General features: G+C 39.7%; 1 protein-coding gene across 12 annotated transcripts in view; it reads right to left on the reverse strand.

Moving 5' to 3' along the window:
- aebp2 (AE binding protein 2) overlaps positions 1 to 17,942 on the reverse strand; it is a 194,997-nt gene that overhangs the window by 100,961 nt on the left and 76,094 nt on the right. For 2 of the 12 annotated variants that reach the window (XR_006315050.1, XM_043713492.1), the window contains 2 exons: positions 10,902 to 10,931; positions 9,573 to 10,808 (listed from right to left, as the gene is read on the reverse strand). Coding sequence is in view for 7 of the 12 variants with exons in the window: in XM_043713492.1 (XP_043569427.1) it covers positions 10,799 to 10,808; positions 10,902 to 10,931 (40 nt within the window). In the remaining 5 variants the exon portion in view is untranslated. Of the gene's footprint in view, positions 1 to 744; positions 781 to 2,435; positions 3,687 to 5,004; positions 5,109 to 9,572; positions 10,932 to 12,001; positions 12,060 to 17,942 lie in introns of those variants that run through there. The other 10 variants (XM_043713487.1, XM_043713490.1, XM_043713489.1 and 7 more) reach the window with 10 other exon arrangements.

Below are 17,942 nucleotides of genomic sequence, written 5' to 3' on the forward strand. Positions count from 1 at the left end.
GTAATCTAATCTAATCTAATCTAACACTACCATTATAGGGCAAGCGAAACAGAGAACAGCCAGGGAATTCCTAGAAGCATGGCACTCATCCACAAACTCCATCAACAAACACATCAACCTGGACCCAATATACCGGCCACTACAGCGGACAGCTGAAACTGACAACCGGAAGCGGCAGGGACAGGCCACTATAAATGCCGGAGGAAACACCACAGAAGCGCTTCACAGGAGGCTCCCAAGCACTGAGGATGTCACCTAGACAGGGGACGAAACGTTTGCAACAAAAACTTCCAGCTCGGCGAACAGAACCACAGCTATTATGATGTTCTCTATCCTATATCAAGATAGTGCACAGCTTTTATCGTTTTACACAGAAGGCCCAGCTCTCTGCTCTATACAATCACTTAAAATTCAACTCTGGATGATGTCGTGGTCAAGAGGAAATAAAATGGTGTCCGTAATCTTTAGATTGGAAAACACTTAAAACAGAATCCAAAAGTTCGTAAGATAACTTTCCACTGAGAAATTAGGCATGAACAAATGATAAAGATTGACTGACTGAAAAGGGTATTTGCATCAAGAACATGAAAAAAAAAGGTAATTGAGTTCAGTGCAGTTGATCGAGAAAACAATTATCTTGTCTAAATCCAAATGGTCTTTTAATGAATTGTAAAATAGATATCTTGACAGAATCTTTTCTCATAAGTGGACAGAGAAGCTACTATTTGAAGAGAAGGGAAGTTCTGCCCGCCGTCCTGGTCAACATTTCAAGTGATGCTGCTGAAACAAATCAATGATAAATTTTTATTCCTCCTACCTCCATTGTACCCCTGCTTCCCCAAAAGAGATTTATTAGGACAAACAGCACTGAGCCACTTTGCTCAACACCCACCTGTGACTACATCTTTGACCGCCAACATTTAAAATGGGCCTGGAGACAACCTACTGTGCAGAAATTTCCACAATGTTACCTTTTGAATTGATACAGCTATTTCTCCTGTGTTTTTTAAAATAACTGATTTTTTTTCCCTGAAAATAGAATGTGATTTATGTGGGAATTGGCTCATCTAATTGGAAGTGCTGCTAATTTCTCTCAGCCGCTGGGTAGGCTCGATGGGTACCAGACATGAATCATATAATTTTAATCACAGTCCTACACAAAGGCATGCTCAGTTGAACAACTGTTGCTAAAACATCTTACCTTATAGTAATCAGTCAACAAATATTCTGCAATTTTTTTTTGTCATTCATATTTTGGTTTGGTTATGCACATGCCAACCAATGCACAAAACATTTTTCTGTGGAATTCCTGGGTCAGCCTGCCAGAATCAATTACTGTACTTAAAATTAAATAAAGCTTTTGCTGCCATGAAATTCAGGCTGCTGAATAATGAACTATTTTAACAGCACCTGAATATAATAACTGCAACCAATTTATTCTCAATCGACTCGAATTAAATGAATTAACCTCAGATTAAAATTGCAAAATAAGGTCAGATTACGATCTCTCAAGTAAACAAGGGATGACTTCAAAGTTCCTCATTCCTTCACCAATATTTTCAGTGTATTGGAATTTCTTCACTCACCTTTTCTACAGAAGTATTTTAAAAGACACATGCTATATTATTTGCTGAATTTTCCTGTGTGTGTGCATGTTACTAAGTGTCCAATAAATCTTCCAATGGTAGACAAATTGCAAATCTCAAAATTTAAGATTGCCTCAAGGATTACAGGTGTGAAAAAGATGGTATGAAGAAAAAAAAAAATCACCCAAGTCAAACACTTGAATTTATTCCCATTATTGTGCTTGGAATAATTGAGTAATAAAGACTGAGTAATATTTTGCAGCCACCTGAATAAGAAGCATGATGTAGAGCAAGGACAGCAAAATTTAGACATCATAATTAATGTGAAAGACATTAAAATTACATACCTTGCCTTCAGCATCAAGGAGATTCAGCGCAGTATCAAATAATACTTCATACTCAGCCTCATGAGGGAATATTGGGGGAGATTGCCAAAAGCTTGCTCAAGGAATAAGTTTAATGAAGGAAGACAAGTAGAGGGGAGGGGCTTCAGATCTTAGGGCTTAGTCATCTGAAGCACAGTCATCAGTATTAAAGTGATTAAAAGCAGAATGCAGAACTTGTAGGCATGTAGGAGATGGACAGCAGCAGAGTCATTGATGGATTTGAGAACAAGGATTTTTTTTTTTAAAAAAGACGTTGCTAAACTGTTCCTTGCAAGAACAGAAGGTTCCACTGTATCGTATTCTGCCTTTCTCCAAACTTAAAAATCACAACACCACGTTATAGTCCAACAGGTTTAACTGGAAGCACCAGTTTCATCAGGTGGCTGTAGGAGCGGCACTCCGCAAGCTTGTGCTTCCAAATAAACCTTTTGGACTATAAATGGTGTTGTGTGATTTTTAAACTTTGTACACCCCAGTCCAACACTGGCATCTCCAAATCATTTCTCCAACCTGATCTCAAAAACAGGATCTGATTTTTACAACATTATGTAGCGACACTAGCATAAGCATCAGGTCTTGTAAGCCAGACACCTGGAGTAATGGTCACTTCAAGCTGGGGAATTTATATGTAGTCGATTCAGAAGACTGAAATTTAGAAAAAGTTACAAGTTTATCAATAAGTATTAGTGAACGCTTATCTGCTGGATTGTCAGAAAAAAACCCATCTGTTTTATTCATGTCACAAGGATGGAAATCCGACATCCTTACCCAGCATGGTCTGTGTCTCCACAAATCCGTGATAATGTGGTGAACTCTTAACTGACACCTGAAATAGCCAACCAAATAATTCTGTTGCCTTCAGCAAGAAAGCGAGACATTGACCAAAAGGACACCAAATACAAGACTTACAGCAAAAGATTACCATGTTTTGAGTGTGGATTAAAAAGCACAGGTGGCCAAATAAATCAATACATCAGTGTTGGTTTACTAGAAAATCATTTTAGCCCCATTGTTCATTTAATATTTTGCTTAATTTCCAAATATTTTCCCATTTGCCCTTCAAAGCCAATTTAGATTCTGTTTTTATTTTGATCGTCAATTTCACATCTGAACAACCCCACCATTCAGTAAATTATCTAACCTCTTTCATTTTCATCACTACCTAAAATTTATAATTTAAATCCCTGACTCGCCAAATCAGCAGAAATAGATTTTATCTCTGCTGCGTTATCAAAGTCTCAGGTTTAAACTCATATCAAATTCCTATTAACTTTCTTATAATGAACATCACTTCAGCCTAGAACAGACAGATGAATTAAGTGGGTCATAAACTGCATTACATAGCTTTACGTCCTGACTTTGGTCCAACATAATTTTAATCTCCATATCACAAGAAGGGAGTTGGATTTTCACCACCCGGAGGGAGACAGTGGGTGGCCGAAAGCTTTGGGAGGGAAGACCAATGTTTTCCGGCCACAATCCAGAAGATGAAATGGTGATTAATTAGTTGGTCTATTAATGGCAGCCTCCGAACCCACCAGCATCAAAATATGATTAAAAGTTCTCATGGAACTAATTTTGGACATTGCCATAAATTGACAACATATGGATAAAATTGATGAAGAATTGAACCTTTGGCAATAAATTACATGTCCTTGCATTCCCAGTACTACACTGAAGATCTTGCTGCAGCAACATGCCTTTCTTTTGAAGGCTGAAAAGAAAGGAAGAAAGCGTGTTCAATAAGGCTTTACATAAATAAAATGTTACATCCAAATTTTACATTGCACATGCTGCTAGTTTATTATATATTCCATGAACAATTTTCATGTATTTATAAGCTTTATCACCAAATAAAATGATGCTCAAATAGAAAGAACTATTCTGATGATAGCTTATTGATTTGTAAAAAAAAAAAGGGGAAACAGACAGGTTTATTACTAATCGTAAAATACATGTTGCTTTTAATGATATGACTGGGGCAGCATTGCTGCCTCACAAGCCCAGGGACCTGGGTTTGATTCTAGCCTCGGGCTGGAGTTTGCACATTCTCCCTATGTCTGCTTGGGTTTCCTCCTACAGTCCGAAGATGTGCAGGTTAGGTGAATTGGCCATCCTAAATTGCCCATTGTGTTCAGGGATGTGCAGGTTAGGTGCATCAGTCATGGGAAATGTGGAGTAATAGGGTTGGGGAAGGAGTCTGGGTGGGAGGGTCGGTGGGCCAAGTGGCTTATTTCCACCCTCAAGGGATTCTATGACTGGATAATATAGTCATGTGCATTGACCTGGAATGTGGACTGTACAAATACAGTTGGTTGAGATGGGTTGAGTAAAGTGCAGTTTTTTGATTAGGAATCATTATTTATAGGAATAGGTGACTTGAAGATTATTCTTACACACAAAATCTTTGTTCTGGCAATAAAGATTTCAGCTGTGGGCCATTTTTGGACATGCACATCTTCTATCATGAACAAACGTTTAAACAAAGACATGAGGCTTAGAAGGAAATGAATGGGTTAAACTCACCCAATCATCTGAAATGCTAATTGTCTCTCACCACAGGTGCTACCTAATCTAGTGGATATTTGCAACATTTCCTATACAGATAGTTCATCTATAACAGGATGGTTGCATTCTTGTGCAAACCCGTATTGAAAGATCGCACTTCAGAAACAGGATTTGAAGTTTTGGCGATGTAATCACGTTACAGCCAACATGTTCTAAAAAGTTTGCACTTTAGAAAGCGTCCCCAATTCGTCAATTACAATGATTTCGCGTTAATGAAATGCTTGTTATAGCAGAACAACTTGTATGTCCTTTTCAACTGGATGTGGCATGGTCCATCATCACTGAGCAGAAAGAGACGAGACACCTTACCAACATCACAGCAAAGTATCAATAATTTTCCCAAGTGAATTACAAATTGTTTGTAGTATTTTTGCTTAACTACTCAGTTTCAACAAAATCAAAGCCATTTTAAATTAACATTTCTTTCACAATAATGAACAATGATATCAGAATATCATAGTTACTTTATGGGACTTGCTTATCCAGACACCTCGACTTTCAATACAGAATCACGAACTCAGATCCAACTGGGGAGTATAGATTCAACATTCTGTGGCTGCAGAACATTCTCCAGGGGGAGGGGGAAAACAGTAAGACATTGGCACATATTACATAAGTAGAAATAGGGATGAGACCCTGCAAAGTGATTATAGAGTGCTAAGTTAAAACCAGGACCTTGTTGGTGATAATCACTGGATTATTTCCAGTCCCCCATGCTAGTGAGGCTAAGAACAGAAGGATATGGCAGATGAATGAGTAGCTAAAGGATTGGTGCTGGGGGCAGGGATTCAGATTGTTAGACGATTGGGATCTTTTCTGTCCAAGAGGGACAGTTTGCACCTGAACTGGAGAGGGACCAATATATTGACAGCCAAGTTTGCTAGTGCTGCAAGGGAGGATGGGCAGAGAGGTGGGATCATCAACAGCAGAGAGGCAAATGTGAGGCTCAAAGGAGATACTGTAATCAGAAATAGCAAGTTGAAGAGACAGGTCAGGCTGGAACATGACAGGGAGCAAGAAACACCTGTTGGATTAAATTGCAATTAATTCCAATGCTAGAGGGTTGACAGTTAAGTCCAATGAACACATGGTGTGGATAGGTATATGGGACTTGGATATTATATTCATTACTGAAACATAGCTTAATATGCTGGGGTACAGGTCCTTTAAGCGGGACCGAGGTGGTGGAAAGAGGGGAGGGGGAAGCTGCATTATTGATTAAGGCACGTATCACAACAGTAGTCAGATGAAATAACTGAAGTATCATCCAGTGAGGCTTTGTGGGTGCCACTAAGAAATAAGGTGGGATGGTGATCTTCTTGGGTTGTACTATAGCCCCCCCAAATAGTCAACAGGAATTACAGAAACAAATAGGCAGGGGGACTGGGAAGACTTGCAGGAGCAAAAGGGTTGTCATAGCCGGGGAGTTCGGTTTTCCTAACAAAGACTGGGATTACCAGAGCGTTAAGGGCTTATCTGGGGTGGAATTTGTTAACTGTGTCCAGGGACGTTTCCTCAAGCAGTATATAAAGGGTCCTACTCAGGAAAAGGCAAAACCCGACCTACTTTTGGAAAATAGGGCAAGACAGGTGATGGAGATGACAGCAGGAGAGCACCCTGGGACCAATGACTGTAGTTCTATTAAAAATAGTTACGGCGAGGGACAAAACTGGTCCACAGGTTCAAGTTCAATATTGGCAATTTTTTTATGGAATAAGAAAGGATCTTGCAGTGGGTTTAATTGTAGTTTGTTTGCAGGCAAAAAGGTAAGTGGGAGGACTTTTAAAGTGAGAACTAGAGTTCAAGGTCAATATATTCCTGACAGGGTGATGGGCAAGGCTGGCAGGAATATGGAAGCCTGGATGACAAGAGATATTGAGGCTTTCACCAAAAAAATAGGTGTGATTCAGGTAGAGGCAGCTGGGATCAAGGGAATCCCTGGAGGTTTGCAGGGGACACAGGAGTTTACTGAAGGAGGAAATCAGGAGGGTTAAAAGGGGGCATGAGATAGCCTTGTTTGAGAAAATTAGGGTGAATCCAAAAGAGGTTAAGTATATTAAAAGAAAAAGAATAACTAGAGTGAAAATAGGTCCCTCAAGGATCAAAGTTGACAAGTAGAACCACAGATAGATGAGGCTCTCAATGAATATCTCTCCTGTGTCTACCATGGAGAAAGACATGGACACAGTGGAACTTGGGTAACTTAGTGGCGATATCTTGGGGACAGTCCATATCACAGCAGAGGTGGTGTTGGATGTATTTGAATATATGAAGGTGGATAAATCTCCTGGTTCTGACCAGACATACCCAAAAATACTGCAAGACGCTAGAGAAGGGGCCCTAGCTGATATTTTTGCATCAAGGGCAAGGTTCTAGAAGACTGGAAGGTAGTGAATCTTGTTCCATTATTCAAGGGCTGCAAAGAAAAGCCTGGGAACTATAGACCAGTAAGCCTAACATCTGCAGTGGATAAGTTGCCTGAGGGGATTCGGAGAGTTAAGACGTACATGCATTTGGAAAGTCAGGGTTTGATTAGGAGTAGTCACATGGCTGTGTGTGGGGGAGGTTATGCCTCACAAATTTGTTATGGGAGATTATGCCCCAAGTTCTTTGAAGAAGTGACCAGAAAGGTTGGAGGGAAGGGCAGTCAACGTAGTCGATATGGTTTTCAGTAAGGACTTTGGCAAGGTTCACCATGCTGGGCTGCTCTAGAAGGTTAGATCACATGGAATATAGGGGGAGCTGGCAAATTGGATATGAAATTGCTTGATGGTTTGTTATCTGCATTAATGATTTGGATGAGAATGTATAAGACATGATTAGTAAGTTTGCTGATGATACTAAAATAGTTGGTATAGTGGACAGTGAGGAAGGTTCTCAGAAATTGCAGAACCTTGATCAGCTGGGGAAGTGGGCCGGAGTTTAATACAGCTAAGTGTGAGGTATTGCATTTTGGAAAGTCATATCAAGGTAGGAGTTTCATGGTGAATGGTAGGGCCTAAAGGAGTGTAATGGAACAAGGGATCATGGAGTTCAGGTGCACGGTTCTCTGAAAGTGAAGTCACAGGGCAGTCAAGGTGTCTTTTGGCACACTGGCCTTCATCAGTCAGGGCACTGAGTAGAGAAGTTGGGAAGCTATGTTGCAGCTGTACAGGATGTCGGTGAGGCTGCACTTGGGAGTATTGTGTTCAGTTTGTCACCTTGTGAGAGGAAGGATGTTATTAAACTGGAAAGAGTGCAGAAGACATTTACAAGGATGCTGCCAGGACTCAACGACCTGAACTATAGGGAGAGGTTGGACAAGCGGGGACATTTTTCGTTACAACGTTGGAGACTGAGGGGGCACCTGATAGAAGTGTATAAAATCATGAAAGCATGGATAGGGTGAATGCACTCGGTCCTTTCCTAGGGTTGGGGAACCAAGGATGAGAGGGCATCAGTTTAAGGGTGGAGGAAAGAATAAAAGAGAAGCGGAGGGGCAACTTTTAAAAAAGTGTAGTACGCATATGGAATGTGCTGCCAGCGGATGTGGTTGAGGCAGGTACATTAACAACATTTAAAAGGCATTTGGACAAATACATGGATAATGAAAAGTTTAGAAGGATATGGGCCAATTGCAGGGAAATGGGGTTAGCATGGACAGACATTTTGGTTGGCACGGACCAGTTTGGGCCAAAGGGCCTGTTTCTGTGCTGTTGACTCTATGACTTTCAACTGGCGAAATAAAAAGCCAGTGAGAGTAACTGTGGCCATGAAATGACTGGATTGCTGTAAATACCAATCTGGCGTTTAGGGGAGGAAATCAGCTGTCTTGGCCGTGTCTGGCTTGTGTGACAGTGCACCCACAGCAATGTAGATAATGTTGTGGTTCTGTTCGCCGAGCTGGAAGTTTTTGTTGCAACAAAAACTTCTAGCTCGGCGAACAGAACCACAACAACGAGCACCCGAGCTACAAATCTTCGCACAGACTTTGAATGTAGATAATTTTTATTTGGCCCCTGAAATACCTCAGAAACTAATCAGTTGCGTTCAAAGTAGCATGGCTCACTATCAAGTCCAAAAACAATGGCTAGTAAGTATTGGCCTTGCTGGTAGGTAGCACCTCAATCCTGTAAATTAATCAAAAAGAATTGGCTGCAGTGCCAATTTAATCAGATGAAAATTTGCGTGGCTAAAAATATGAACAAAAGATGCCACATAAATCAAATACTTTCATTTGCATAGCTTGCTGGCACTACTTTCAATTCACAAACGAGTTCCATTGTTGAAGCCGATAGTTCTTGATATGCAAACAATACTGGACTGGGCCAAATAAATATCATACTCTTATCTTCCCATAGCACCTCTTTGGCATTCATCTCAAAAATTCCCTTTGTGGGATGAAAAATGTAGCATCTTATTCTAAACCAGCAAACTGAGCAAGCTTTTCTTTTAAATCCACAAATTGGAAGTTTTAGCTGTCACCAGTAACGTTTTGCACAAATGCACCAATTTTTAACAATATTTCTCTTCTCCAAAGTCAGAGCTCAATCCTCATTTCAGACAGTTTCATTGGGTGTTGCTGCAGCTCTCAAATCCACCATTATTATTATTTAACTTTTCTGATATAAGGTAGCCATCTATTTTTCAGAAATGAAAGCTGATCTAGCTTTGCTCTTATTGTGTAATAATCATAAATCCGATTAACAAACCTGCACTTCAAATCCAAATTGCTTGAAGTGTTCACGGTGAATTACTGAACACAATAAGCATCATGAAAGTCTATAAATTTGCAACTGATAAGCCACTGCTTTATTTAAGGAAGTTAGATAAACATTTCTAAAAAAAGGGACTTGCTATGATTAGAATGAAGTGAGAGGCTCAGGTAAACAGACATGGACCAGCTTCTATTCCCTTGCTAAAAATTGTACTTTACGTCAGGGTTTTGGTTTCATAGAATCTCAGTTTGATTTGTATAGAACTTGGCTAGGCAATAGAAACTGGGCACATTTATACATAGAATACAACTAAACATGACAGGAGATACAAAATATTTCATTTTATAGTTTATTATAAAAATGTAGCTGAAAAAGCAGTAGCAACTTGATTTGGATGGGAAGAAGCAGTGGATACAGGTGAAGTGCTCAGGTAAGGATACATTGTATGAAGGGTTTACAACTGTGCGAAACAAGGGTACTACAGGCTTTTTTAAAAAGCCTGCCTCTGTCCAGGAAATCTAAGTTTAAAGACACAATCCAAGTCATGCTGTTTACATCTTGCACAATACATTAAGACATTAGCAGTAGTAATTGGCATTTGCAGAAAACCACAAATGTCACTTTATATTTATAATTAGGCAAGGTGCTTTTTGTGGGGTTTTTGTTAACAGTTATTCTGGCAGCTCAAGAAAATTACATTATCCTTCAACATTTGTTCTACCGTAATATATACATTTCAAAATTTGCTTCCATGCTTCTAAAAGGTAAACCAAAATTGAAATCTACAGTACATTTTAAAGTATAAAAATATATTACAAATCTGCAGAAATATTTACAAGCAATTTACTATTATCTATATGCAACTCTTTGCGCCTTCTGAACCTAAGACTAGGATGTTACAGAATAATCTAGAATTTTTCCCATCTTCATACAAGTAAAAATACAGGCTCTTTCACGTGATACACACGCAAGCATGAAGATTATCAACAATGCAATCACTTGGTTAATCTTGTCTCTAAAGATCTTCTATGCAGCAAGCTTTGGTGCATTGAAATAAAACTTTCCAGCTTTTATTCCCCCATCAGATCAACAACCTAAATTGGCGGCAGAAATTAATTTTCAACATTTGAGATCATTTTCAAGGTAAACACAAGATATTTAAAGTTCACAAATCTTAATTCATGAACTTTTACTGTAGAGTTATTTGAAATGAAGAAATTAAAGAAAACCATTAAAGTATCTAATTAAACTGAGGTTGTTACACAAGTAGCGATTGGGAGAAAGTAATAAAAAAATCTGCATTTCTAATCAAAGTGGGACAATTAGATTTTTTTAAAAAATCCTTAATGAAATTTTATATCTTGATTTTAGATTAGAAAGGGGCACAGCTTGAAGCAGCGAGTAAACAAGGTCCAAGGAGGAAGTTTCTCATTGCACATCCCCCCTTGTTAGATGCCAAACATTCCCTGTAGAACTTTTCCCATTGTACCGTCTCATCTCGAAGAGGTGGAGTGCGAAGCTTCAGATCCATTCTCCCAAAGTCTGCTTTTAGTACAAATAATCAGCTAGGACTGGGAGAAAAAAAGTGATTCTAATGTGCAATATTCTATTCGAGTCATGGCGACTAATTTTGACACCATTCTGGTTCCCAGATTGGACCTTACCTCCTTTTCAGCCTTTTCTGTGGCATTGTCCTAAAAAGGAGGGAAAAAGAAAAAGAAAAATTTAAAAATCAAAATCTTGCCTTTAAGGCTAATTGCAATATGATCTGAAAGTAGTTAAACTAAACTCAATAGAAGTGAAATGACTAAGTATGATATTTAACCCTTGCTCATGACGTGATTTTGTAACCACTTGTTAAAAGGTTAGCACATTCATTGCCAATATTTATTATGGGGCAAACATGTTTTCACGTGCTGCAGGCAGTAGTTTTCAGAGAGATCACTGCATCTTTTAAACAGCAGATGGAATAAACACTTGAAGCACTGGAAGCTATCAGGAGGGAGCAGATCAGTGGCTTTAGGTTTGGACTGCCTAGCAGAGTCAGTACAGACGCAGATAAGCAAAACGCTCACCTGTAAATTTCTCTGCTTCATTTACAAAACAATACCTTAATTTACAGGCTGGAATTTTAATCAGATTAAAATTCTGATCTTTGGAACAAGAAATCCACAGATCTTTGGAACAAGAAAATAAATCTGCAAAAATAACGAGGGAAACAAACAGATCCAGCAGATTTTTGGTATGCTTACCTTTTGATTTTTCAATAACACATCAAAAATGACAATGGCTGCCAGCTATTTGCCGAGACACAGACACATGCCCAATGAGTTAAACATTGACAACTACTTCCAATGGGCATGCCGAGGGAGTTACTCTTTTCTCACAAGTGGACTATTCAAATTCACAGAACAAAAGAACGAACAGCTGACAGCAAGACGACGTCTAGCAGATCCCCATATTAGGGGCCAAATTATTTTTTTGCTCAAGAGACTCTCTCAAGGGCTGTTTTTCTGATTTTGGAAGCTCCTTTTCTCACTAATGCATTTTTAGATGACACAGAGTAACATTACCTTCTAAATTTGTGCTTTTTTGTTTAAATTGAGTTTCTTCTTTACATAGAAAAGACAAATACCAAAGATCGTATACAAACAAATATTAAATCTTATAACTTAATCTATAGACAAAATGTTTTGTTAATCATAATTAAAAATTTTCCATACTCTTTTTATGCATTCACCAAAATAAATAGTTAAATGCATACCTTATGTAAAAATGATGCAACATTAATCCTGATTTTCCAGGAATTATTATGTCTGTAACTAGGAAAAATATAAAGTTGTAAATAGATTCCTGAAAATTGTTGAAAGAAACTGAACGCAGGATGCTGATTTTTACCTAGTTATGCAAATTGAAGATCATCTCTCTCTCAGCATTTCACCTTCACACACAAAAATAAAATTAAGGCTTCAGTTACCCTGGTTGCCCCCACTCCTCCTTCACAGAAAGTGCTCAGGTGTTGACAGCATTGTGGGAGGCCATTCGCCCTGTCATGCCTGAACCACTCAAAGACCTGACTACACTAATCCAATTTTTCATCTCTTGGCTCACTGAACTGAAGGTGATAGGTACAAGATTTTTTAAAAATTCCATTCACAGGTTGAGGGTGCTACTGGCTAGACCAGCACTTCCTGCCCATTCATAATTGCCCAGAGAGCAGTTAAGAGTGAACCACATGCTGTGGATCTGGAGTCACATGTAAGGCAGACCAGGTAAGGATGGCAGTTCATAACCTGAAGGACATTAGTGAACCAGATGGGCTTTTCCTGACAATCGACAATAGATTCATGGTCATTGAATTCAAATTCATCTGCCATGCCAGGATTCAAACCCTGGGTCTCTGGATTAACAGTGCAGTGATCACACCACTAGACCGTTGCTTCCCTGTAAATACCTAAATACTGCTTAAATATTTCAAGGGTTTCCTGACTTAACCACCTTTTCAGGCAGAGAGTTCCAGATTCCCAGTGAAGAGATTCTCAACAACTCTTTTAGCCTTCTAGCTCTTACATTCAATGTCCTCTGGTTAGTGAAACTTCTTCTAATGGAAACAGCAACTGCCCATCCATTCTACACCCCAAAGTCTTATACACCACTTTTAATTCCCCCATCACCATTGCTGCTCCAAGAGAAACAAACCTGGGCCTATCTGATCTTTCCTGTGACCTCAGTTCCTACAGTACAGGTAGCATCCTGATAAATCTCTTCTGCCTTTCCTCTAGCGCAATCATATCCTTCTGATAATGTCAAAAAGTGTGGGGCTGGAAAAGCATAGCCGGTCTGGCAGCATCTGGTGAGTAGGAGTGTTGACATTGAGCATAAACTCTTCATCAGGAATGCTGCCTGATTGGCTGTGCTTTGCCAGCACCACACTTTGTGACTCTGATCTCCGGCATCTGCAGCCCTCACTTCCTCCTTCCTATAAATGATTAGATTCCCTACAGTGTGGAAACAGGCCCTTCAGCCCAACAGGTCCACACCAACCGTCCGAACAGTTACCCACCCAGACTCAGTTCCCTCTGACGAATGCACCTAACACTATGGGCAATTGAGAATGGCCAATTCACCTGGTCTGCACATCTTTCGACTGTGGGAGGAAACCCACACAGACACAGGGAGAACATGCAAACTCCACACAGACAGTTGCCCAAGGCTGAAATGGAACCTGGGTCCTTGGCGCTGAGGCAGTAGTGCTAACCACTGAGCCACTGTGCTGGCCCGAATGTGGCACAGAGCACTCCAGTTGTGGTCTGGCCAGCATAATTTCCTTGTTTTTATTCCATACTTTATTAAATAAGGTAGGTTTCTCAACCGCCCAACTACTCATCTACTTGCCCTGCTGCCTTCATGGATCTACCAGGGTACAAAGTTCCTCTGATATGCAATATTTTCCAGAGTTGTACAATTTAAAGTGAAATTCCCTTGTCTTGTTAGTCCTTCCAAGAGTATTACCTCTCACTTCTCCAGGTTGAGTTCCACTTGCCACTAGTCTGCCCACATGACCAGTTTGTCAATATCCTTCTGTTCACTATTCCCTTCCTATTATTCTACCTTAAATGTACATTGTGCATTCCATTAAGTCCAATCCATACGTGTGTGCTACAAGCAGGAAGGGCCCCAGTGTGGAACACCGCAAAAATCCATTGGAAACAGATTTCCAGTCACACAAACATCCTTTGACAATCGCCCTCTGCTTCCCACCTCTCAGCCAATTTTGGATCCAATGCTCAATTTGCATTGGAATCCATGGCCTCTTACCTTCTTGACTAGTCTACTAAAGCCACACTGAAGTCTACATCAACCACATCAAACATTACCAGTGGCACCTCTTAATAAAATTCAATAAAATTTGTCAAACATAACATTCTCTTAAATCCATGTCAATGCTTGCTGACTGACCCACGTTTCTCTCCAAGTGCAAATATATTTTGTCCTTTCTAATGTTCCCACCAAGGTCAGACGGACTGGTTTGAGATTTACTGGTCTATTCCTAATTTTTTTTAAAAATGGGAGAACATTAAATAGTTTTCCAGCCCTCTGGTACCAGATCTGTCACCAGCGAGGTTCTGAAAATTACTGCAATGGCTCTCTTTGCCTCCCCTAACAGGCAAAGATACAGGTCATCGAGGCCTGTGGATGCATTAAGTTTTAAAACTGTTAAACCCACTAGCACTGCCTGTCTATGCTTGATTTCTTTTACTATTTCACAGTGCTCCATCCTGATTTTTGATCCTGTATCGTCTGTTTTCATTGTGAAGGCCAATGCAAATTATCCATTGAGGACTGTGTCCACACCTTTCATCTCATGCACAGATTACCTCAATGGTCCCAGAGTGGCCCTATTCTTTCCCTAGTTATTCTCTGGTTTCATATAAATTTCAAAAACCCTTCAGTTTCAGTTTAGTTTACTCACTAATTTATTCTCATGTGCATTCCAACCTTTCCTAATTTCATTTTTAATTCATCCCATGCACTTTTTGTAGTCTAGGGACTCTGCTGTATTAAGCCCTCACCCTAAGCTTTTTTAAAATCCTAACCTTTTTGCCCCTTTACATCTATGATTCTTTGGTCTCAGTCTCACCCTTTCATTTTATGGGAATATATTTGTCCTGTACTCTCACTCTTCCCTCCTTGAATGAGTGTCATTGCTCTGATAAGAGTTGTTACGATTTCTGCACCTTCCATAGGAACAGAACTTGAACGAATCTATTAAGAATGCCCACTTTACCATGAACACAACTGCTCCAAGTCCCAATGCCATGTTCTTGTACACTGAAAATTTCAGTCAGATAAATTCAGGCAAACTATTTAGGCTTTTGTTGCTGTGCTGCACTAGCTAGGACAGGAGTAAAATCATTCTGATGGGTGTTACCCATTTGCAAGGGAATACCTTTTACAGAAACAACCTCAGAATCAAATAAAGATAGACAGAATGGGTACTCTAGTTTTGAACAGGGATTTAATTTCTACCAAAATGTCATGATAATTGAAGCACAGCTCTAAGGGCATCAAGTTTTGTCCAGTAGTTATGATGCTAATGTGTTAAAAAATGCCTTACAGCAATATCCAGATGGAGTTTTCAATTCATCAATCTGGGTACAAGGTTGCATCAGTTATTGCCTAAATAAATGTAATGGTTGGGAAAGGTACTGGTGGCTTTTGTCAGTCAAATTCAAGTGCTCAGGTGAGTGATCAAGTAATAAATTAAAATGAATATTTGACATGGACAGAGCTGAGGATAAAGTATTACAATGAGAACTAACTCACCTTCAATTAGGATTCATCATTTCTCTAACCCGTTACTTCCAATTCTTAACAAACATACTTAACTACCTCGGTTAATTTAGGGGTGGGGGGAATAGGGAGCACAACACTCAATTTTCCACTGCAGATGATGCTTTACATTTGTTAAAAATAGAGATCTGTCAAATGTGTATCATGTTTTCCAGTCAAGTACAACTTCAATCAAGAGTGCATTGAAAACATAATGGCAAACTGTGGTCTTCTGGCCAAAACCAGAAGAACAGGTTCAATCAGAATTCAAAACAATTTTGGAGTTGCTTTCAGTTCACCAATTTTAAGTAATGATGTGGAGGTGCTGGTGTTGGACTGGGGTGGACAAAGTTTAAAATCACACCACCAGGTTATAGCCCAACAGGTTTATTTGGAAGTAATAACTTTCGGAATGCTGCTGACGAAGGAGCAGCGCTCCAAAAGCTTGTTGGACTATAACGTGGTGGTGTGAGATTTTTAGTTTTAAGTAAAAGGAGACAGATACATCAAGCCAAAGTTAATAGTTTACCAATAAGCCTGATCAAGCTGAAAATGGGTATTCCTGAGATTAAAATCTAAGACAATGCTCCTGGCACGTTAATTTCTTTAATTTAAAGAAAAATGCTAGAGAAACTCAAGTGTGACATTTGGTAGAAATTAAATCCCTGTTCAAAACTGGAGTTCACTGGAGAGTGAAACAGAGTTAACATTCTCTTCACAGATGCTGCTAGGCCTGCTGAGTTTCCAGAGCATTTTCTATTTTAATTTCAGATCTCAAGCATCCACAGTACTCTATTACTAATATATTTAAAAGTTCCTTCAAGATGGTGGAATTAATTACTGATGATTAGGATGTCTTGATATCCAAATACTTAGCAAATATAAACCAAAGATTTAGGCTCCCTTGACTGCACGTTAATCCTGGAAAAAGTGAGGACTGCAGATGCTGGAGATCAGAGTCGAGTGTGTAATGCTGGAAAAGCACAGCAAGTCAGGCAGCATCCGTGAGTAGGAGAACCGATGTCTCGGACAAGAGCCCTTCATCAGGATGTCGGGCTTATGCCCGAAACATCAATTCTCCTGCTCCTCAGATGCTGCCTGACCTGCTGTGCTTTTCCAGCATCATTCTCTTGATTGCATGTGAATTCTATCTCAGCCACTCTGCCACACTTGCCATCAGCTCAGAAAATGCTATTAAGTGTGAGGAACATTGTCTACTGTAGGTGTAGGCCTTTCCATTATTCAATCAGATCACAAATGATCTGTCGTTTAAATTTTCCCACCTACCTTGCTTGGCCTCATATCTTTAATTTCAACACAAAATTCAGATTTAAAATGATTAATTAAGATCATAGTCACCTTTATGTTCCAAATGTCTACCACCATTTAGGTCATGAATTTCCTAACTTCTCTTCTGAATGGCCTGGCTCTGTGATTAGGGCTATGCTCTTGTTCTAAATATCCGCACCAGAGAAGAAAAATCCTTTCAAAACCTTAGAACCTCAGCCAGATCTATAAACCTACTTAGGCTTTATGCCGGTGCTGACTCTTCGAAAGAGCAGTTATACTTAGGGTCACATTCAGCCTTTTTTCTGCAATCCTGTAACCTGCTCATTCGAGAGTGTGGTGCTGGAAAAGCACAGCAGGTCAGGCAGCATCCGAGGAGCAGGAGAATCAACCTTTCGGGCAGAAGCTCTTCATCAGGAAACCTGCTCATTCTCAAGCATCCCATAGAATGAGCTTCAAACATTCTGTCAGTCGATGTTTCAGATTCCAACAAATCAACAGGGGAAAAAAGTCTCAATTCACTTCTTGATCTTTTACCAATGATTCTGAAACTATGTCCATGAATTATGGATCAATTTCCCAGACAGAATATTTTTTCTCTATCTACACTAGCAAAATCCTCCTACTCTGGCAACATCCTTGTAAATCTTTCTGAACCCTTTCAAGTTTCACAACATCTTTCCAAAAGGAAGGAGACCAGAACTGCATGCAATATTCCAACAGTGGCCTAAACAATGTTGTCCCAAAAATGACCTCCCAACTCCTGTACTCAATACTCTGACCAATAAAAGAAAGCACACCAAACGCCTTCTTCACTATCCTATCTACCTGCGACTCCACTTTCAAGGAGCCATGAACCTGCATTCCAAGACCTTTTTGTTCAGCAACACACCCGAGGATCTTACCATTAAGTGTTTTCCCAAAATGCAGCACCTCGCATTTACCTGAATTAAACTCCATCTGCCACTTCTCTGCCCATTGGCCCATCTGGTCAAGATCCTGTTGTAATCTGAGGTAACCCTCTTCACTGTCCACTACACCTCCAATTCTGGTGTCATCTGCAAACTTACTAACTGTACCTCTTA

This window comes from Chiloscyllium plagiosum, chromosome 23 (genome assembly GCF_004010195.1).
Source record: "Chiloscyllium plagiosum isolate BGI_BamShark_2017 chromosome 23, ASM401019v2, whole genome shotgun sequence".
Taxonomy (NCBI): Eukaryota; Metazoa; Chordata; class Chondrichthyes; order Orectolobiformes; family Hemiscylliidae; genus Chiloscyllium; species Chiloscyllium plagiosum.